General features: G+C 27.2%; 1 protein-coding gene, 1 long non-coding RNA gene and 2 pseudogenes across 2 annotated transcripts; all 4 read left to right on the top strand.

The window, feature by feature from the left end:
• LOC124812238 (uncharacterized) lies at positions 1–3,837 on the top strand. Its single transcript, XM_065790241.1, has 4 exons — positions 1–46; positions 1,356–2,592; positions 2,746–2,958; positions 3,154–3,837. The coding sequence occupies exons 3-4, from the start codon at positions 2,832–2,834 to the stop codon at positions 3,714–3,716; spliced, it is 690 nt and encodes a 229-aa protein (XP_065646313.1). The 5' UTR covers positions 1–46; positions 1,356–2,592; positions 2,746–2,831; the 3' UTR covers positions 3,717–3,837.
• Positions 3,838–4,710: 873 nt separating this feature from the next.
• LOC136076140 (uncharacterized) lies at positions 4,711–5,437 on the top strand. Its single transcript, XR_010636577.1, has 3 exons — positions 4,711–4,978; positions 5,086–5,157; positions 5,294–5,437. It is a non-coding gene; the product is annotated as an uncharacterized LOC136076140 (long non-coding RNA).
• Positions 5,438–21,995: 16,558 nt separating this feature from the next.
• LOC136076423 (cytochrome c oxidase subunit 2-like) lies at positions 21,996–22,803 on the top strand (annotated as a pseudogene).
• A 155-nt stretch (positions 22,804–22,958) lies between these two features.
• On the top strand, positions 22,959–23,683 carry LOC136076422 (ATP synthase subunit a-like; annotated as a pseudogene).

Raw genomic sequence — 23,683 nt, 5'->3', positions numbered from 1 at the left:
AAAGACAAAAACTGTGACCTTTTTTTTCACAGCGTGCTCGAAGTCGGTGTGGTAAAGATGTATTTATTTGTCTTTTTTTTTAGAATTTTATATCAGCTTAGACTTTATTAAAAAAGTAGAATGTTTTATCTTGAATAAATTATGGTTTTTTTTTACGTGTAATAAATTTTTCAGTTTTTTTATTGCTATTTAAAATTTCGTTCCTGTTCTGGCACTGCATTGATATTGAAGGCATGTTGGTACATATTTAAAATTTTCCAGTCAACTGTATAGATCTATTTCCTATGTGCCTGCCAAATTTCATTAAAAAATATTCATGACCAAATACCGTATTTTTCGACCCAGTGGAGGTACCATTTCCACCTCTTTTAGTGTTACTGTTACTGTTACACTTTATAAAACTGTTTCTGCTATTGTTACTGTTACTTTTTGTTATAAATTCTGTTGTTTTTTTTACAGTTACCAGTGATTTTCATTCGGTTTTAAAATTTCGTTTCTGTTCCGGAGGTGCATTAATATTGAAGGCATATTGGTACATATTTAAAATTTTTCAGGCAACTGTATAGATCTATTTTCTATGTGCCTGCCAAATTTTATAAAAAAATATTCATGACCTCATACCCTATTGTTCTGCGCAGTGGAGGTATGTATTTCCACTTCCGTTACATAGTGTTAGGGGAGGGGCGGTTTTTGACAGTGGAGAATTCAGTATTTTTGATTTTTTATTCATTATAATGATATATTTTATTAGAACTGTTACACAAACTTTTTTTTAATAGCCTTTTACTACTAAGATTATTTGTGTTGTCTTTTTTTATAATTATTAAATGATTTACACAAAAACTAACAAGTATAATTAAGGTGGTTATATATATATATATATATATATATATATATATATATATATATATATATATATATAAATATATATATATATATACATATATATATATATATATATATATATATATATATATATATATATATATATATATATATATATATATATATATATATATATATATATTTGATGGCTAACTCTTTTCCTCCACCAAAATTAGTTTAAGGGCAAAATTCTGCAAAAGTAAATTTAAAATGCTAAAATTAAAATTATTTAACGCTATTTTATGATGATTCTGCATAAAAATCATTAAAAACAATAACAGCATTTTCTCAGCTTTTTCCATACCCATAATTTACCATAATGCCACCTTAAGCTATATATGATATATAAAAATTATACATATATTTAAAAAAATTTTTTATAGATTAATGGTGATTTTTTAAATTATTTAATTATGATTAATAGCCGACCCAATTAAGTAGTAGTATTATGATTGTTGAATTTAATTTAGTGCATCATGGGACCTCACAAGAAAACAAATCTATTTTATGGTAAAGCTAAAACTTATTTAGCTTGTAATTTTCCAATACCAGCTTATTTTAATATTAGCTGTAGAAATGGACATGTACTGCATATATTTGCAACTAACAATGATTCATATAAAGTAACTGTAGAACTAATCGGTAAGTATTTTAACATCAAAATTTGTATAAGTCAGATTCAGCAACTAGTTAGAACATCAAAAGTCTTTGTAAACCATTTTTCACAAAATTCGAAACCATTTGTTGACATTTGCAACATGCTCTTTGCATACAAAATAACAACATCTGCTGTGGCACTAACATTGCAATCAATTGCAACCTCAATTGACTTTGCTACATGTTCTTCATTTTCTTCTCAACAAATCAGTGTTTCATCTGTATCAAATAGTGATCGCTTATCTCCTTTATCTCTCCCTACTTTAAAAACCTCTTCTCATGAGCCACTATTCAGTTTGAGAACTGACCAGTTGAGTCCCAGAAAAAAGGTTAAGAGAAAGAGATTAACCATTTTGGCAAACAAAATGGCAATTACGAAGAGAAAGCATAAAGAGGGTATTGAAGGTTTAAGAGATACGGCAAAGATTTACATACAGATTTAAATATCTAAATCAAGTTATTACTCGTAAGGAAAATATAATTTCTCAACTTAGAAAAAAATTAAAAGAAATGTTTTCAAATTTACAGTTGAAAAAACTTCAAAATCAAATTTTTTGTTTGAAACAACAGTTGACATCCACGCAAAGAAAGTTTTCTTATCAAAAGGCAATGTTAAGCCAACAACTTGCTGAAAAAAATTCTGCAATTCTTGTACCGCAAAATGACATTCTGAATTTACAGGAAGAGTTGGAGGAAATTCAGCAAGTAACACAAAACACCAAAAATGAAAAATGCTACACAACAGATATTACGAGACTTATATATGGCTACCGATTTAGTCAAATTCCACATTGTACAACTGTAGAACTTATGATGCGTGAGCTTGGTGTGCTTTCAGACATACAGGCTGCTGAGATAGCATTTACAATAAAAGATCTGACACTTAGTTTTGATGCAACAACCCATGAGGGTGTTCATGTAAATGCTGTGCACTTGACAACAGAATCAGTATGTATAGTTGTAGCTATTGATCAACTTCCTGGAGGTACAGCTTATGCCTATCAGACATTGTTGTACAACTGAACAAACTTTGCTATAAGGATGCAAAAGGTACTCTAACTAATCTAAACCATTCTTTTACTTTAATATATTTAGTTTTCTGAATAAAATTTTGAGTTAAAATGAAATATTATAATTAGTGCATGTTTTTATTTCACATTCTTCTTGCAATCATCAAAATGAGCTTTTTTATGATATTCATAGGTGATCCAAAAGGTTTTGTAACCTTTTTGGACCAACATGAGTTGCCCAGAGGATTGCTACCCCGCTATAGAGGCAACAGACTATATATGCTTTTTCACACATGTGGTATTTTGATCTGTCATTATGCCATATTGAAGATATTTCTGTGTTCTGGCTTGGCGTTATGCGGAGGTCTGCGAAATAGTTTATTTCAAGACTTTACATCTAAAACAGGTATCTTTTTTCTTTTTTATACCTGTTCAGTTCATTTGATAAAGTGCTACACAATATTATAGGCTGCAGAATTAGTTACAAATATAGTTACAAATACAAATTACAAATAGTAATGACACTTGCAAGATTAACGGGGAGTAAAGACTATTATAAACAAAGATTATTCTTTGTTACTAATTAACTTTTTCATCTTAGGTATCCATGAGTTGTGTGTTTTAGCTTTAATTGGAAAGCTACTTTCTGGTCCTTGGATGACAAAATTTTATATTGCACCAGGTACGGGACTTGACTACATATCTGGCATTCAGGTAGTAAAAGATGTTAGGAACACTCTTATTGAGAGCAGCAAGAATCCTTTATCTCTACTTAAACGAAAAACTGATTTCTTTGGTAATGATATTGAAGATGTAGTTTTTGATTCAATAATCAGCTTTTGCCCAGTAACTGATGAAATGAGTAAAGTATTAGCTGACTGTCTTAATGCAGTTATTAGCGTCATTGACAGGCAGTACAAGCGGCAATTTGAAATGAGTTCTAATGATCACCTTAAAGACCAGACTAAGTCAGCTAGGCTTCACAACATTGATTCAGAAGGACTTATGGGTATGTTTAGCGCTGCAAAGCAAAAAGGTCTTTGTTTTCTTTCTTCAAAACTTCGTGCTTGCAAAAATAAAACAACTGCTCTGCTATGCAAAAAGCCAAATGATATTCAAAACAAGTTGATATTATGGACTAATGCCAGAAAAAAGCGGTTCTAATGCCAGAAAAAAGCGGTTTACAAATATGCAATGTCATAATGACCTGAAGTTAGAATTGATAAAACGAATGGCAGATAAAATTCAGAGAAAAGAAAACAAAGAACGTAGAAATGTAGAAAAATTATTAAAAAATTGCATGCCTGATCAGGTAAAAGAAATGTTTCCTGACCTAGAAAATAATGAGGCCTCAGATATTGAAGAAATTCTTATTGGAGTTTCTATTGGAAGAAGTATTTGCCACATGTGGTTCGATAATGCCACTAACATCCAGGATGTATATTAAGGCAGAATTGTTGGCATTAAAAAGAAGAAAAGTGATGTATATATAGTTTCTTATTGGAAACCAAAAGAGAATGAAGATGATGATGGTGTTGAGTATGAAGTGAGCAAATATCAACTTTCTGCATACATAATAAGTGGTGATATGGTGATAACATAATAGAAATGTGTAATAAGGTATATGTTATTTTAAATAATAGTTTGTCTTATAAACTTGCATTAACAGATATTATTTACAGATAGTAGGTTAATCTTTATTTTTATAATAAATTTACAGTGCCTAATGTATATCATATTCTCTACCCTCCCCTTTTTTTAAGATAATGAAAAGATTTTAATTTGTTTTTATGTATACATAGATGTATATACATATATGTATATAGAAATGTAATTTTAGGTAGTCGGTTAGTTACCGATATCCAACAACCATGGTTGACCTGGTTGCAACGAGCTATGGGAAACCAAAGCTCATTTACTATTTGACATAAGCAAATTGTCTGGCTCATGACAATTAATGTTAATCATAATGATGGCTATACATTGTTTCTACCCAGAAAGACAGACTTTTGCTTGCATGGATTGAGAGATGTTAGTGTTTAGTTACAATAAATCAGTACACTCTAGGCAAATGGCATCTGCCATTACCAGATAGTTACACTAACACAATATAACTTTCTTTTCATTATAACTTATAATCAAATCTATTATATTTTAGGTTAAAAAGTATTGAAGGGTCTACTTCAATCGATTTTTCTGTTTGGTAATGGGAAATGTGTTGTGTATCAGGAGTTAAGTGATTTTGAATTTTTTTTTAAGTTAGGAAATCATTCTCATCTTCACTAATTTGTAATGGGTTTTTCAGTTATTGTGCTAAATATCTAATATAATTTCATTTATCTTTTATTGCAAGGTCTTAACTATGATGGCAGCTTGCTACTGTAGATGTTCATCTTAAAGACCTCAAGATTATATTTATTAATTCTGTAATAACAGTTACATGTTAATTTATTATACATTAGTTAATTGTTAGCCTTAATTTTTTTTTAAATTTTATATATCTGATATATTTTATCTTATCTATCATTGCAAGGTTACACAACGTGATGAAAACCACACGATTGCTTCGATGGATGTTGATCTTTTTCATATCAAGATTAAACCGGTTCATATTTTTTTAGAGATTGATTATGTTTATTAATGCAATAATAACAGTTATATATTTATTTGTTATCCGCGACATAAGGCATCCTTATTAAATAGGTATAGCGATATTAATTTAGGGGTTTACTTTATTTTAGATATCATTGGATGTGGTTTCGTTTGCGTACTAAAGAATCGCCTCTTTCTAGCTATGGATGTCACAGTTTTGTTTGCTTCAAAAACTAAGCTTTCTTCAAAGCTGCACTTCTGTTAAAAACATTACTAAGCAAAAAAGTAATTTTTGCCGTTTGTTGGAATTTTTATAAAGTTAGATAGATATATGGACTACGGAAGGGAAATTGAAGGAGAGCCGTGGTGGATATGCCCCCCCCCCTCCATTGTTTAGATGGATATTTTTGTGTAGGTGTTTAGTTGAACTATATGGTGAAAGTAGGTGTTTAGTTGAACTATGTTAGTTGAACTATATAGTTGAACTATATATATATATATATATATATATATATATATATATATATATATATATATATATATATATATATATATATATATATATATATATATATATAGAACCCTTAGATGTTGTCCGAAAGTTTTTTCGATATTTTGTTGACAAAAAGTAAAAATTAAAATGCAAGACCGGAATTTTTTTTTTTTAATAATGATAGACTGCCTGCCCCAACCAAACCCTCAGTCGATGTAGCAGCACTCCCTTGCGGGTCAGGCTATTTGTCAGTCGATGTAGCAGCACTCCCTTGCGAGTCAGGCTATTTGTCAGTCGATGTAGCAGCACTCCCTTGCGAGTCAGGCTATTTGTCAGTCGATGTAGCAGCACTCCCTTGCGAGTCAGGCTATAAGATAGTCGATGTAGCAACACTCCGCGCATGATTTACAGTAAAAAAAATAAAAATAAAAACATTTTATTAAAAAAAATAAAAATAAAAACATTTTATTAAAAAAAATAAAAATAAAAACATTGTTTATATTGTTAAAAACATTCAAAATGTTATAAAAACATTCAGAATGTTTTTAAAAACATTCTGGTCAATTAAATTTGCGTTTTTGTGGTTTTTTTAAAAAACGATTAATTTGTAATTAAATTAATGGTTTTTACTTTCGTCCAACACGGAAATGTTGGACGAAAGTCAAAAGTAATTAAAAGTGACGTATGTGTTGGCGTAAGAATCACTTTTTTCCTTCCGCTCTTCCTAAAGCCAACAAACTATAGAACTATATATATATATATATATATATATATATATATATATATATATATATATATATATATATATATATATATATATATATATGTATATATATATATTTATGGTAAATATCGCAAAATTATGCGATTTTTTTTTTGCATGTTTTTTAAATTTTTGTAATAGATTTAACTATTACGTTTTAATCACTAAAAATATTTTGTTATTTTAGTTCGAAACTTTTTTAATAACGTTTTTAAATCGTTTTGCACATTTCACTATGCAAAATCATGCGCAAATTAACAATAATTTTATTACAAAGCTGCCGTTAGCCGAACGCGAGTTTTTACGTAAGTTGCATTTTTCTTAAGCAATGCTTCATAAAAAATAATGTTACTTAAATGAGCATAACTTTTTTTGTAATTATTCTTTTTACATAAAGTTTTCACCATTTTATTACAAATTCAAAGTTCTTTCGAACCATATATAAAACTTAGATAAATAAATGGTTTGAAATTTTTACACACATACCTAATTTAATATACAATTAGGTATCATAAAAACTGATATATCAGATCATTTTCCTCTATTTCTGAAACTTAATAAAACAAACTCAGAAAGAAACATCAATACCAAAAAAGTAATAAGAAAACGCATTCATAATAAGACTAATATTAAGTTATTTAAAGACCAACTATCATTACTGCATTGGAAAAATATAAATTTCGATGATAACGCTAATAATATTTATGAAACTTTTTTCAAAACTTTTTTTTCTGTTTATGAAGTTAATTTCCCAATCATAGAAAAAGCAATAACAACAAAGAATATCAATACACCCTGGATTACTAAAGGTTTTAAAAAATCATCCAGAATAAAACAAAAATTATATATAAATTTTTTAAAAACAAAAACAGCTTCAAGCGAAAAAATTTATAAGAACTACAAAAACCTATTTGAAAAAATTCGCAAAAACTTGAAGAAAAATTATTACTCCCAATTATTCAATACATTTAAAAACGACACAAAGCGCACGTGGCAAATAATAAAGGAAATTATTGGCAAAAAAAAATCATGCTCCGGTTTCCTGCCACAAATGGTTAGAGTCGATAACAAAAGTTTACATGAACCAAAAACTATAGCTCAAGAATTTAACAAATACTTCACTCATATAGGACCAACACTGTCTGAAAAAATCCCTAAAACCAAATCTTTGTTTACTGATTATTTAGAATCCCTGGATAATTGCATTTGTTCAGATGAGTTATCTTCCGAATTAAGTTTTGATGAGTTCGAAAGAGCCTTCAAATCTGTTTAAAAAAATAAGGCAATTGGAGAAGATCAAATTAATGGAAACGTGATTATAGATACTTTACATTAATCAATTTGGTTTCAAGAAAGATAACTCAACTGAACATGCTATTATCCAATTTGTACGTGAAATCTCAAAACCATTTGAAAAATTACAATATACACTAGGAATTTTTATTGACCTATCAAAAGCTTTTGATACGGTTGATCACCATATTTTAATTCATAAACTCAAATACTACGGAATAAAAAATAAAATTTTAAAATGGTTTAAAAGTTATCTATCTAATCGAAAACAGTTTGTATTATTTAACAATGATTATCAATCCACTTTTCTTAATACTTGTGGAGTTCCACAAGGTTCAATTCTTGGACCTCTCCTTTTTTTAATTTATATAAATGACTTAAATAAAGCTTCAAAACTAATGAGCATTATGTATGCAGATGATACAAACCTATTCCTTTCTAACTATGATATCGATGAACTTTTTAAAACAATGAACGAAGAACTCAGACATATATCTAATTGGTTTAAGTGTAATAAGTTAACCTTAAATATTAATAAAACAAAATGGGTTTTATTTTATTCGATTACAAAAAAACGATTTCTCCCTACAAATTTACCTCAAATTTTTATCGATCAAAAGGAAATCAAAAGAGATTCTGTTACAAAATTTTTAGGTGTTTATCTTGATGAAAATATTACTTGGAATCACCATATTGATTATATAAGCACAAAAATTTCTAAAAACATGGGAATCCTATATAAATTACGAATCTATCTCAATAAGAAAGTCTTAATACAACTTTATTACTCATTTATACATAGTTATTTAAATTATGCCAATATTGCTTGGGGAAGTACTGAAAAAAGTAAGTTGCAACGTCTTTATCTCCGTCAGAAACGCGCAATCCGTATAATCAATTTTGCAAATCGCTTCTCTCATTCGAAGCATTATTTTATGGAAATGAGAATTTTGAATATATACGAGTTAAATGTATTTAATACTTTATGTTTTGTATATATGTGGATAAATAACTTATCCGTAGCCGTTTTCAAAGATCTTTTTTCTCTTAAACCAATCAGTAAATATACTTTGAGAAATAATAACTTTTTAAATGAACCTTTTTGTCAAACAAACTTTAACCAATTTTGTATTACCTATCGAGCGCCGCACCTTTGGAATAAACTTGTTTTGCCGAATTTTAATTTTGAAGTACCTATTACTTTTTGCCTTTTTAAAAAAAAACTGAAAAATCTCATTCTTTCATTAGATAATATTTTGAGTTATTATTAGTAGTAAAAGTTAAAAATATTTTTTGGTCTACTTTTTTATTGTTTATATACATGTTTACGTTTATAGAATTTTATTCCTACTAATTTTATTTATTGTTCATATACTTTTTACTTTTTAACTTCCACATTGGTTTACTCTTGTATACAATTCTGATGACAAGATCATCTTGATCTTTCTTCAGATCAGATTATTTACCTTGTAGTTTTGTAAAAGTTTATTAACTTTTTTTTTTTTTATCTTATCTTTGTTAAATGCTTATTTGAGGTTCTGACGACAAGATCCTTGTGATCTTCTTTCAGATACCTTGTTTATATTTGTTATTTTTTTATCATTGTAAATTTATATTATTATTTTTACTATTTTTTATTTTAAACTGTACAACGATTAAAAAATTTAAACCAAAAAAAAAAAAAAAAAAAAAAAAAATTCAAAATTTTGCCATTGGTTCAAGTTGACTGCCATTCATAGGGCAGTCAATTTTTTGCTTGCAGTCACAATTTTCAGTATTTTTATCTTTGGGAAATTCATTTTTGTTAATCAATGCAATATTATGGCCTTTTACAATTCTTTTAATATTTTTCGTACAGCTATAGCTTACCTTAATAGTGTTTCTGTTAAAAATTTTGTGTAATTTATTAGAGGGAGGGAAATGTATGTCGACTAATTTTAAAAACGCTTTTCCAATATTTGTTGAAACAATTTTGCTGTACGGAGGGTTGAACCAAATTATATTTCTATTTCTATTTCGGCTTTTTGCAATTTTTGGTTCAAATTTTAGCTCGAAATTTTTAAATCCGCTTTTTTAAAGAGCATCTTCATACACGCGTTTGGAAGAGTTAAAAATATTTTCATTAGAAGAGTTTTGATTTAGTCTATTGTTAATTGAAATAGGAATTTTTTTTAGGGTTTGAGGGGATGATTCGAATTTATATTAATATACAATAATTCATAAGGTTTTTTATAAGGCCTATAAGAATTTTCCGAGAGGTTAAATATGACATCAAGAAAATTCACTATTTTTAAATTAATGTTAATTTCAATTTGGAAGGCAATGTTTTTGACAATTTGTATAATATTTTTTCTGATTTTGTCAAGTTAAGGCCCTGATTTTTTTTGCATAATAATTAAACCATCATCGCAATACAAGCCTAATTGATTAAAATGAACTATTTTAGCTGGGGAATTTAAAATATACAAGCCTACAAATTTGCAAATTTCTGCTCCGTCGTAACTTCCCATTGTTACATCAAAGGACTCGTGCGTGGTTTTTTTCTTCAACGTCTCGTTAAAAATAGAGTAAGGTTTTTCTGCAATGTTTAATTAGACGAATAGTGTCGTCTGTAATTTCATTGTAGATTTTTCCAAATTCTATTGTTTTGTCTGAAATTTCGGCCGTAATTCAGGGGTAAAAATCATTAATATCAAATTGTATAAATGTGCATTCATTTTTATTAGCAAATTTAGAAAACCATTTTATAACATCAGTGGTATTTTTCCACTGTTGCAAATTTAATTTTTTTCGAATAATATTATTTATTTCATCTAATTTAATTTTACAAACGTGTCCTAGTTCGCTTTTTGAAGGTACTAGTAGCCTAAAAGGGATAAACTTTTGAACATTTGGTTTGTGATCTTTTAGTGTGATAAACACTTGCGCTGGTGCGACTGATTCAATTCTAGCTTCTAAATTAATTGTTTTAGCAATGTTTTGGCCTTCTAATTTAATTGAATTTTCTAAGTTTTTTGGGGCTTTTGTGTAATTATTAGAAATATTATCGCGCAGTAATTTATAGTGATTATCTGGGGCAATTTGGTATATATTGTTTGTTTTATCAGCAAAAACTAAAATATTAGGGTTTGATTTTATAAAAATAATGTCTAACTAGAGTTCCTTTTGGAAATCATTGTAATTATTTCGAAATTTTATTGTTTTAATCAAGCGTAATAAATCGTTTTCAAAGTTTTCTAGGTTGAGAATAAAAGGTGGGGCGTTTTTTGTTTTGAATCCAAAATTTTCTTTTCGGTTATTTTCAATTATTGGATTGTTTTCAAACTCTAAGAAAAAATGGGCTTTCCAACGAACTCTTTTTAATAAAGTGTTCTATTTTTTCAATTAAGGAAATAGTATAACTTTTTTTGTCTGGGATTGGGATATTTTTTAGGGAATAGTTAAAATAATTAGTTTCCATGTTTATGTTGTGTAAAATACAATTAAGAGTGCTCAACAAGTATAAACCTCGAGCCTAAAAAATAAATTATGTCAGTGTATTCTACAAATAAAGTGCTCAATGTTCTTAAAGAACAGAGCAAAAAATACTGAAAATTGTAACTGCAAGCAAAAAATTGACTGCCCTATGAATTGCAATTGCTTATCAAAAAATATTATTTACATATGCATTGTTTCCTCGCAAAACAACCCTAAAAAACAATATGTTGGCTTAACCGAGGGCAAATGGAAAAAACGTTATGCCAACCACAAACAATCTTTTAAACATAAAAAATACTCAAAAGAGACTATGCTGTATAAATATATATGGCAGCTAAAAGAAAAAAATATTAATTTTAAATTAACCTGGTCTATCCTAAAAACTGCGCCTGCCTATAATAACATTTCCAAAAAATGTATACAATGTTTACAAGAAAAATTTGAAATTATTACACATTTAGATCAAGAAAATTTACTGAACAAAAAAACTGAATTAATTTCTAAATGCAGACATGAAAATAAGTTTCTTTTAAAAAATTATAAAACAAATGACCAGTCTAAAATTACCCTAATTCTAAAGAATTCTTTTCATGTCTTTTTAATTATCTAATGTAGTTGATGCAACTTCCTGGTTGCAAAATACTACAGTTATTACAAAATTAATTATATCAATTCCCAACTTCCTGTGAAATAATTTTTCTATAATTTGAACTTTTTGATATTTAGACATTCTTCCTGATGAGCCTACTGATGGCGAAACGTGCTGTCGAAGATAAAAGTTAGATAAGTATTTTTACTAATTTATTATTGCTCTGTTCTTTAAGAACATTGAGCACTTTATTTGTAGAATACACTGACATAATTTATATATATATATATATATATATATATATATATATATATATATATATATATATATATATATATATATATATATATGCAAATTATGTTAGTGTATTTTACAAATAGAGTGCTCAATGTTCTTAAAGAACAGAGCAATAATTAATTAGTAAAAAACACTTATCTAACTTTTATCTTCTACTCGGAGTTTCACCATTGCTGGATCATCAGGAAGAGTTCTGGATCATCAGGAACTCTTCCTGATGATCCAGCAATGGTGAAACTCCGAGTAGAAGATAAAAGTTAGATAAGTGTTTTTTACTAATTATATATATATATATATATATATATATATATATATATATATATATATATATATGTAGTGTTATAATCAGTCAGGGAATCAAAGAAGGTAAAGATGTTGCGTTTATCATTACAACCTTTTCATCACTCATTGAGCCCCTTTAATCACTCAATAAAAAAAAAAACTTTAATTTTTAAAGTAAAATAAAACTTTAATAAAAGAATTTTTTTTTCGTGTAAAAAATTGAAAACAATAAGTATTAAAACAAATAAAAAGAAAAATAGAGTAGGAGAAAATAAATATTTAAAAATCTGAAAACAAATATTATATTTTCAGAAAATGATATCAAGAAATTATCTGAAAAAATGCTTAATATTAGTATTAATATTAATATTAATAATATTAATACTAATATTAATGCGCCTGCCTATAATAACATTTCCAAAAAATGTATACTATGTTTACAAGAAAAATTTGAAATTATTACACATTTAGATCAAGAAAATTTACTGAACAAAAAAACTGAATTAATTTCTAAATGCAGACATGAAAATAAGTTTCTTTTAAAAAATTATAAAACAAATGACCAGTCTAAAATTACCCTAATTCTAAAGAATTCTTTTCATGTCTTTTTAATTATCTAATGTAGTTGATGCAACTTCCTGGTTGCAAAATACTACAGTTATTACAAAATTAATTATATCAATTCCCAACTTCCTGTGAAATAATTTTTCTATAATTTGAACTTTTTGATATTTAGACATTCTTCCTGATGAGCCTACTGATGGCGAAACGTGCTGTCGAAGATAAAAGTTAGATAAGTATTTTTACTAATTTATTATTGCTCTGTTCTTTAAGAACATTGAGCACTTTATTTGTAGAATACACTGACATAATTTATATATATATATATATATATATATATATATATATATATATATATATATATATATATATATATATATATATATATATGTACTGTTATAATCAGTCAGGGAATCAAAGAAGGTAAGGATGTTGCGTTTATCATTACAACCTTTTCATCACTCATTGAGCCCCTTTAATCACTCAATAAAAAAAAAACTTTAATTTTTAAAGTAAAATAAAACTTTAATAAAAGAATTTTTTTTTCGTGTAAAAAATTGAAAACAATAAGTATTAAAACAAATAAAAAGAAAAATAGAGTAGGAGAAAATAAATATTTAAAAATCTGAAAACAAATATTATATTTTCAGAAAATGATATCAAGAAATTATCTGAAAAAATGCTTAATATTAGTATTAATATTAATATTAATAAGAAGATTGTTTTTATACTTGTACATAAAAATTAATATCTATAATGTGCTAAGTTTCTCAGTATCCATTTTTGTATAATTGTATTTTTGGCTTTGTTGAGTACATCATTCTTATTTTTTTATTAGCTGGTTGATTCAGTTTGTAATTACTTTTCCAAAGTCCATCAGCTCCAGCTATCTATAGAAATATTCATAGTCTTTAAATATGTACTTTTTAAATTTAAATATATACATATATAAATAAAACTGTATTAAAAAAAACAACCTTGTCTTCAGTCACTGTCAGCAAATAGCCATGCCTAATATCCACTTAAACTGCTGGAAAAAATTTTCGCATTGCGCTTTCTCTCTATTATCCGTTCCATTTTGGAAATCTTTGGCTAAGTCACTGTCCTTCGCGTCTCGTTTACACTTTATTGAACTCCAATCAAAATGAAATTCCACTGCAGTGATATTTTCACGCTAAAGACAAACTGTAAGATTGCGTGCCATATGCAGTACATCTTAATTACTCCCTCATCCTCCAATTATATGGTTGCACAATTAATTCTTTAGGTGCTTCTTTTTGCATATTCAAATTTTGAATTACTGGTCGAATCCAGAAGAACATAAGAATTCATCAAATATATGTTCGACGTAATTAACTCCTTAAATAAAGAGGATTATTAAAAAAATATTTACAAAAAAGTAAAGTTAAAAATTATTAGGCAATGTATAAAATAATTGGATTTATATTATACCGGTGGAAAAAAAAGGATAAAAATAGTTTTATAAACTTTATTTCAAACTTTTTTACAATTTACTTTAATAAACCTCTCAATGACATTGAACTGGCTAGACCAATCGGTAGCCTAATCTAAAAATGGAACGAGATGTGGAGCTTGGTCTCTGAAGTCAGTCCACTTAGAATTTCTTGCAGTTTTGACAACTTTTCTTGCATGACTAATGAAATTTTTTATTGTGGCACTTGCAAAGACTGCTGCTGCATTGTTCGCTTAGAATGACCATTTTCGCCAAACTCATCTGTTTCTATTGAAAGCTGGGCATGAATAATAATTTTATTAACAAGTTTAAACTCTTTTACCCAAAAAACTATTTTTTCAACTTAAAACAATTTTCTTTACATCGTTTTTCAAAATTTATTGAGTTTTTGCTGTTTATTGATCATTCCGAGGCATAGCGCGTTGGCGGATTAATAGGTACTTGTAAAATTAACAAGGGTGAATTTATATAGTTATCCTCCAAACTTTGACTTTTTTTGAACAGTTGATTGTTAAAACTAGATAGCTTTTATATTAACGTCAAAGTTCATATTGTACTTAAATAAAAAAAAGTTGAATTACAATTCACGGCCAGCACGAACCCTGACAATGCCAATCTAGCTTTTATAAATAGACCTACATAAAAAAATAATGCAATATAACAAAAATAATTGCCAAATAAAAAGTTTGAAAGTCAGAGAAAAGGTTTGCAATATAAGAAAGGGAGGATAGTCCTTTGAAGAGCAATATAAATCTTATGCCGGAATGTGTCTTCAAATAAAATCTCATTTAAATTATCAATAAGTGTGATAAAGTGCCATTTGTTTATAAATTTATTTCCTTAAAAAGAAAAAGATATGCAAGAATTATTTGTTGTAATTTATGTAATTATTTCCATAATTTTAATCGTGTGTAATTTATAATATTTGTAGGAATGTTAATGGATTGTTATCCATTATAAACTCAGGTAAAATTTGTAAAAGGGATTGATTGATTTAGCAAAGTTGGATTTAGTGATTTGCCAAAAAGCCAAATCAAGCAAAGGTTCGTTATGAAAATCAAAAATTTGTGTGCTCGCTCTGTCTGAAAAAATGTTCAAAACAGCTAACTGCTTTCCAAGCAGATTGAGTATGCCATCTGTAGGAGACAAAGATCATTATCAGTGATTCTCGGATACCATACGGACTCTGTGAATCGCGTAGAACAACTTTGTGCATGAAACGTGATCGAAAAAAACTTATACTGCCTCCTTTGTTTAATTTCAGTTCAATATAATTAAGATATGAAACAAGAGAAACGATGTGTTACAGCCTAATCTTCCAAATTGGTCGATTAAAGCTGCAAGAAAACATCCTCTTGAAGAACAAATCACCATTGAGAAAGAACGAAATTTATGTTATGCAGCGCATGCTTCTGCCATTTAGGAAAAGGTTTGCCCCACCAATGCTCTTAAATAAAGTTCAGGGAAAACTTCAACCTTTAGCAGCAAAAGATGCCTAAGTACACACAAATGCATCTTGAGTTAATTCCATTAAAAAATTACCCCCTGAAAAAACTATTTGATTTGCTAAAGCATTTAACGGGTCGTATAATATGTATGTTAACGGGCCGTATAATATGTACGTCCGGCCACTACCAAGCGCTCCACAATCTATCTCTTGTAAATTCTATCTCTTGATCACAATCTATCTCTTCAAGATCACAATCTATCTCTACAATCTATCTCTTGTAAATAAATAAGCGCCCAATCTATCTCTTGTAAATTTACAATTAAATACTATCAAGCTATCAATAGCTATCAAGCTATCAAGCAACGCATTAAAGTTGAAAGTTGAGTTAACACCTTACCAGTAACAAATAATTTATGAGCAAATGGAGTTAAACTAATTTCAGCTTGCAATATCAAAGTTGTAAGTACAAATTGAAGTCTTTAAACTAATTTGTATGCACCCTTGTAAAATTCAAAAAGACTGGTTCTGTGGTCTAGTATGACTAGGAACTAGAAATTTTTTTATATTCTCTATTCATTCAATGTCTGAAAATATGAAATACATTGACGATAAATTTCGAAGACTCTCTGATTTGTATTCGCTCATAAATTATTTGTTACTGGTAAGGTGTTAACTCAACTTTCTGCATTCTAAAATAATTATCTGATTATAAAATATATTCTGATAAAAAAATTTGCTCAGAATTTAAATTCAAAATAACCAAATGTTTTCACAACTATACATCGGATAATTTAAAATAAAAGTTCCAAAAATTAAATAGAAATTATTTTTGTTAACTTGATTTCCGATCAAGTTCAGAGCCGGATCCAGCTTAGTTTGGTCTAACTTCCAGAAATGGAGCAAACTCCAAACATTTATATATTTATACTTATGTCAAGTAAGGATGCTTTGCAAAAAATTGCGATGATTGGAGGCTGGGAACAAAAAAGCCTCAATTTTTGTGCCCCCCCTGCCCCCCTTAATTTTTGAGGCTGCCCCCCCAGCCTCAATTTTTGTTCCCCCCTGCCCTAAGGATACTTTGCAAAAAATTTGCAATTTTTTGCAAAGTATCCTTATTTGACATAAGTATGTTTGGAGTTTGCTCCATTTCTGGAAGTTAGCTATCTCAAAGACCAAACAAAGCTGGATCCGGCTCTGAACTTGATTGTTGTAATTCGAAACAGTTAAATTTTAATATTAAAAGAAGTTAAAGGAAAATATTTATTTAAACTTGTTTTACTTGTGAATTAAAAATCTTAGCAGTGCATGAGTGCAGTATTTATCATTATTGACTTGATAACTTTATTTAAAGACTAAACGATAAAGCCCAAAACAAGTTTTATATGAAAGTATTTCAATGAAGTTGACGCTAATACGTCAAATTGCAAAGTTTGTGGGAAAACATATTCAAGAAAAGGAGGTACAATTACGTCGTTAAAATGTTATTTAAAGTCTTTACATGGAAGTGAATACAAAGAATTTATTAAGCTAGAAGCAGAAGAAAAAATATCTCCCTACTTCAAGTCCTTTTCAAGAGGCAAAAACAAAAATCACTTTCAAAGATGCTTTGCTTAGGAATCAAAAATGAGCTTCTTCTAAATTTAAATTAACAAAGATAGTTAATTTAGCTTCTCAAACAATGCTCTGCAGGACCTTTCAAATTTGTGGAAGGTATCGGATTTAGACAACTGTTACAGTTTATTGTGCAGAAATATCAGCTAAGAGGAAGACATTTTTTTACTTCATTCATTTGTAATGAATTATATCTTAAATTGGACAGCAAGTTGATTTAATAAAAAAATTAACAAAAATTTCATTTACTACCAATATTTGGATTGAACCTAGCTCCAATGTTTCCTTATTAAATTTGATAGCGCATGCGCATCGATAAAGATTTTGAATAAATTAAACTTATTTTAAAGTGCCAGCCATTTAATGGTCGACACACGGGAGATGTAAATCATGAAAAATTTAATGAGATGCTACTAGAATGACATATAACCCCCCCCCCCCCCAAAAAATTCACTTTTTCATTCGCTACTGTGAACCAAATATGAAACGTGAAGAAGGTTAGCTAATATTCCTGATGTCAATTGTGCCGTACATCAATTTCAATTGTGTAAGAACTATGTTAGATTTTAATGAAGAATTACAAAATAATAATATAGAAAGGCAAAAATATTTCTTTGCATTTTAATTATTTTCAAATTGCTGAAACGTAACTCTAAAAAACTCAATAGGTGCAAATTCAACCAAAAAGCATTACGTGTGGTGCAAGTGCCTACTCTTAGACCTTTTGAAAAGGTTACCAGAAATATGAATGAGAGTACTACCAGCATTTCATCAGCACTATGAATTAAAGAGACTGCCATGTTTTATGTCGTAGCACTCATATAAAACCTTTTGAGCATAAAAGCATTTGTCCTGTAGGTTTCGAAAAGTAAGTTTTTAAAATCTGGACAAAGTGCAAAAGGTCAAAAATGGGGCAAAAAGGGTAAGCCTGAGGGGGCCTTCGGCCTAATTATAATAATAAAAGTCGTTTTTTTTAAATATTATTAAATTTTAGTTAGTAGTTAATGTGTTACATCAAATTGTTTTAGTTTTATAATAGGGAAATTGTACTCTGAAAAAAATAAGCATAAATTTTGTATTTAATTTCATACATAACTAACATCTACAACAGCATAGATATACATATCTGTAACAGTACATTCATATCAATACATGTATACACCTATGATTAATATATGAATTTATATACATCTATTTAGATACTTAAATAAATGTACTCACAGACAAGAATAAACATATATTCCTATGTATGCATAAAAATATAAACTTGCATATTTACATATTATCTATATGTAGAATACACCAACCTCACTCTATATGTAGAATACACTAACTTAACTAAAATATAATATATATATATATATATATATATATATATATATATATATATATATTAGTAGAAAATCACTTAACTAAATTTTTTTCCATTTGACACTGTGTTTCATCAACAAAGATTCATCAGAAATGAATGATCAAATTAATAAAACTTCAATTTATACCAAAAATTAAATTACAGGAAGTTGCAAATGTCTTAATTACTGTAAATTTTCACACATTTGTGGAATTTGCTGACACTATTATAAAAAGAATTCTTTAGAAATGATTACTTATGCTATTTTTTTAAAATGTTTTTTTAAAAAGGGTAGTTAATGTAAATATTATTTGAACTCATTTATTTTTATAGTTTTTTAGGAGAAACTTATTTTCGTGCCTACATTTAGAAATTAATTCCGATCTTTTGTTTAATAAGCATTCTTGATTTGCATGTGTAATTATTTCAAATTTTTCTTGTAGGCATAGTATGCATTTTTTGGAAATATTGTTATATGCAGGCGCTGTTTTAAAAAAATATTTTAATAAGGAAACTTGGAAAAAGAAAAACATACATGACTGCTTTGATGTAACAATGGGCAGTTATGACGGAGCAGAAATTTGTGAATTTATTGGACTATATTTATACATTTATACATTTTAGATTTGTTAAGTAAAATAATCAATATAAAAGATTTAGGCCTTTATCGCGACGATGGTTTAATAGTAATGCGTAGAAAATCTGGTCCACAGCTCGACAAAATTAGAAAAGATATTATAAAAATTTTAAAAAATATTGGCTTTCAAATCGAAATATACATAAATTTAAAAATTGTGAATTTTCTTGATGTCACATTTAACCTTATATATATATATATATATATATATATATATATATATATATATATATATATATATATATATATATATATATATATATATATACATATATATATATATATATATATATATATATATATATTAGTACAAACATACACATAAACATAATCAAAATTAACATCTTTTTGCTCCAAAATCCACTACTGCTGATAGAAGCCTGTCGCCAAGATCTGGATGCTCTTTTTGTCTCTTAAATCTAGTCTATGTTGGTTTAAACTTTGCATGACTACTTTCCCCACATTGTTCAGTAAAGTTTCCTAATCCTTGGTTATGGTATTCCACATATGGCTGTACATGACACAGTAGAATGTGAACTTTCCATGTTGTATTAATTTTTTATTTAAATTTAATGCAACCTCTTGTGCAGAAAGAAATGAACTCTTTAAATTTATTATTGCTTCTTTGAAGCCAGATTGTAACTTGCTAAAAAACAACTATTTTTTACATTAAGAAAATCTTTTAAACACTGAACAATTGGAATCAAACATGTAAACGACTCTAACATTTTTATTTCAAGGGAATCTAAGTTTTCTAATATTTTGTTTGAATTGTTTCCATCCCAGCCTCTACCTTGATAACCTCTCTGAATGACATTTTTTGAATTCACCCAATCATCAATTTCTGGGCGGACATCCAACAAAAAATTTCCTAGCAGTGAAACAAAGCCAATAAATAAATGAAGTTCAGGCGGAGCAACTAGTTGCTCAATTAAAGTATCTGGATCTAGATCAATATAAAAAATTCGAGGATTAATGCAGTTAATGAAGTTTCATGGATGATTTAACTGATTTATTTTCTAAATACTCATTGTACCAATAATCAATACTGCCAAGAGTTCGTTTTGTCCCTGAATCTAATGTGGATATTCCCTCACACCATAAACAAGCTCTTTTTCCAGAATGCCCAGATAAGCCAAATAACGCATTTCTACATTTTAGGTCAAAAGCAGAGTAAAAGCTGACACATTGCAAATTTAACTTTTCTATAATTTGCCTCAAATTATAATTAGATTTAGGAATATCTTCAACAATAGCTTGAAATTGTGATCGTTGTACACCACTATTCAAAAACTCATCTGAATCGTCACTATTCTTTAGAAAATCAAAGATATCAATAATCACTTTGAAAAATGAACCACCGCCATCCAATGAAATTTTTTTTTTTTTTTTTTTCGTAATTATTTATTATGCCGTTTAAAAATGTTTACATTGCAAATACATTTATACAAACTATTGGCTGGAGCAAGAAGAAGGCGTATTCAGCCTTATCGCCGAGCCCCATTTAGAAAAAATAATTGCAATAAACTCTACATTACCGTAACGTAAAAAAATATATAAAATAACAAATAGAAATGAAAACCGAAAATAACTAATATAATTAGAAATAAAAAGTAGTTTTTTTTTTGTTTTTTTTTAAGAAGTGTTGAAAACAATTGCTAAAATGTTTAACAAATATATTAATAAAAAATAAAAAAATAAAAAAGATAAAATTTCTTGAGGATAAAAGACAACAAGAAATGAAATTTCATAATTAATATAATCACTAGATAAATTATTAACATCATCAGTGATATTTTATATACATTTTATTTTATTTTAAATATTTTGTTTTAATTTATATTAATCACTGATGCAATTAAATCTATTTTTTTATATGATTGTTTTTAGTTTAAAATAAACATTTAAAGTTGGATATATCCATGAATAATAAAAATCATTTTGATTCGTCCTTAAATTGCTCTAATGTAGTCTGTTTATTGCTAACAATATCTAGAAACTTTTTTTTAAGTAATAATAAAAAATTATTAAAATTAGAAAGTTTGGTAGTTTAGTTGGGGCGACTGTTTTTTAAAAATAACAAAAATAAGCAATATAATAAATTTATTTATTGTATAATTAAACAATTTAACAATTACTATAGTAGGCTATAATGACCCGTTATTATAACAAACAATAAATAACGATTAATTAATAAAAGCTACCTTAGGGATAACAGGATAATTTTGTTTTAGAGTCCTTATCAAAAACAAAGTTTGTCACCTCTATGTTGAATTAAGATATCCTAATAATGCAGTAGTTATTGAAGGTAGGTCTGTTTGACCTTTAAAATCTTACATGATTTGAGTTCATTCCGTCGCAAGACAGGAAGGTTTCTATCTACAATTATAAAATTACTTTAGACTTTTAGTACGAAAGGAATAAAGCTTCATCTAGTTAATTAAAAAAACTAATAAAAAAATTTTGAAAGAATCTAAAAATCTAAAGTAATTATTTAATAAAGAGGGTCGATTAAGTAGATCAAATAGTCTTCAAAATTATTAGTATTGGTTCAAATCCAATACCCTCTGTTTATGAAAAATTTAACATTTTTAATAAGTTTTTTCACTTGTTTATTATTTAATAATTTTATTTATAAAGACATTCCTGAAACAAATCAACTTTCTTTTCAGGAAAGTGCCTCATCTTGTAGTAATAATTTAATATTTTTTCATGATGATACTATGTTTTACATGGTAATTATTCTTGTATTGGTAGGATGATTATTATTTTCTGTAATTATTAACAAAAATTATAATAAATTTTTATTAGAAAATAATTTTATTGAAATTGTGTGAACATTAATACCTGCAATTATATTAGTTATTATAGCTATACCTTCTTTATTTTTATTGTATTCTATTGATGAAAATGTTGAACCTTCTTTAACTGTAAAAATAGTTGGTCATCAATGATTTTGATCGTATGAATATTCTAATTTTTCACCAAACATAGAATTTGATTCTTATATGATTCCTACTGCAGATTTAAATCAAGGTGATTTTAGATTACTTGAAACTGATAATGATCTTGTTTTACCAGTCAATACAAAAATTAAATTGATTGTTTCAAGTGCTGATGTTATTCATTGTTGAACTGTTCCTTCTTTAGGTGTAAAAGTAGATGCTATTCCAGGTCGTTTGAATCAATTAAATTTTATTATTAATAGACCTGGTAAATTTTTTGGTCAATGTTCAGAATTATGTGGTCTTAATCATTCTTTTATGCCTATTTCTATTTACTCTGTTTCTCAAGAAAAATTTATAAATTGATCAATTAACAAAACTTAAAATGTCTCAATTAGATTTATCTTTATATTTCAATCACTATCTTGTTTTACTATTATTATTATTTTTATTAATAATTTTATTAAGTTTAAGATTTTATAATTTTTTTTCGATTTTTAATATAAGAAATAACTTTATTTCAAATAATTTAGAGTCAAATAAAAATAATTTCAAACAATTTTCTATATTATGTAATATACTAAAACTATAATGTCTTCTTATTTTGATCACTTTTTAATTATTAAAATTTTTGGGTTTTTATTTGATTCTCATTTAATATTAGTATTATCTGTATTTATAATTTTCATAGCTTTAAACTTTAGTTTTATAATTCCTTCAAGGATTCAATTGTTTTTTGAAATGATTATTAACCATTTTTTTCAAATTGTAAAAGAAAATTTAGGAAATAATTCTCAAATATTTGTATTATTTTTATCAACTTTATTTTTTTATCTTTTATCAATTAATCTACTAGGATTTTTTATTTTTACTTTACCCCCTACTACTCATATTTCATTAACTTTTGGATTGTCGTTTTTCATATGATTATCAATAATAATATTTGGATTTTTTAATTTTAAAAGTTCTTATCTAAGTATGTTTATGCCAACAGGAGCTCCTTTAGGTCTTTCTCCTTTATTAGTATTTATAGAATTAGCTAGTCACATTTCTAGACCTATAGCTTTAGGAATGCGTTTAGCAGCTAATTTAACAGCTGGTCATATTTTATCAGCTATTCTTTCTGATTTTATATTTAAAATGATATGTTTCTCTTCTTCTCTTTTAAATCTATTTCCATTAATGATTATAATATTTATGATTATATTAGAAATAGGTGTTTTAATTATTCAAGCTTATGTTTTTACTCTTTTGTGTTTAATTTATTTAAAAGATAGTTTAATTTTACATTAATGGAAAAACATTATCATCCTTTT

Source organism: Hydra vulgaris, chromosome 02 (assembly GCF_038396675.1).
Source record: "Hydra vulgaris chromosome 02, alternate assembly HydraT2T_AEP".
In the NCBI taxonomy this organism is placed as follows: Eukaryota; Metazoa; Cnidaria; class Hydrozoa; order Anthoathecata; family Hydridae; genus Hydra; species Hydra vulgaris.
Note: the sequence above shows the minus strand (reverse complement) of the source record. Positions and strands in the feature narration are given on the sequence as shown.

Coding starts and splice junctions, on each gene's coding strand:
- LOC124812238 (XM_065790241.1), top strand. CDS start 2,832: ATGCTTTTTCACACATGTGGTATTTTGATCTGTCATTATGCCATATTG. Junction 2,959..3,153: donor AGACTTTACATCTAAAACAG/GTATCTTTTTTC, acceptor TTTTCATCTTAG/GTATCCATGAGTTGTGTGTT.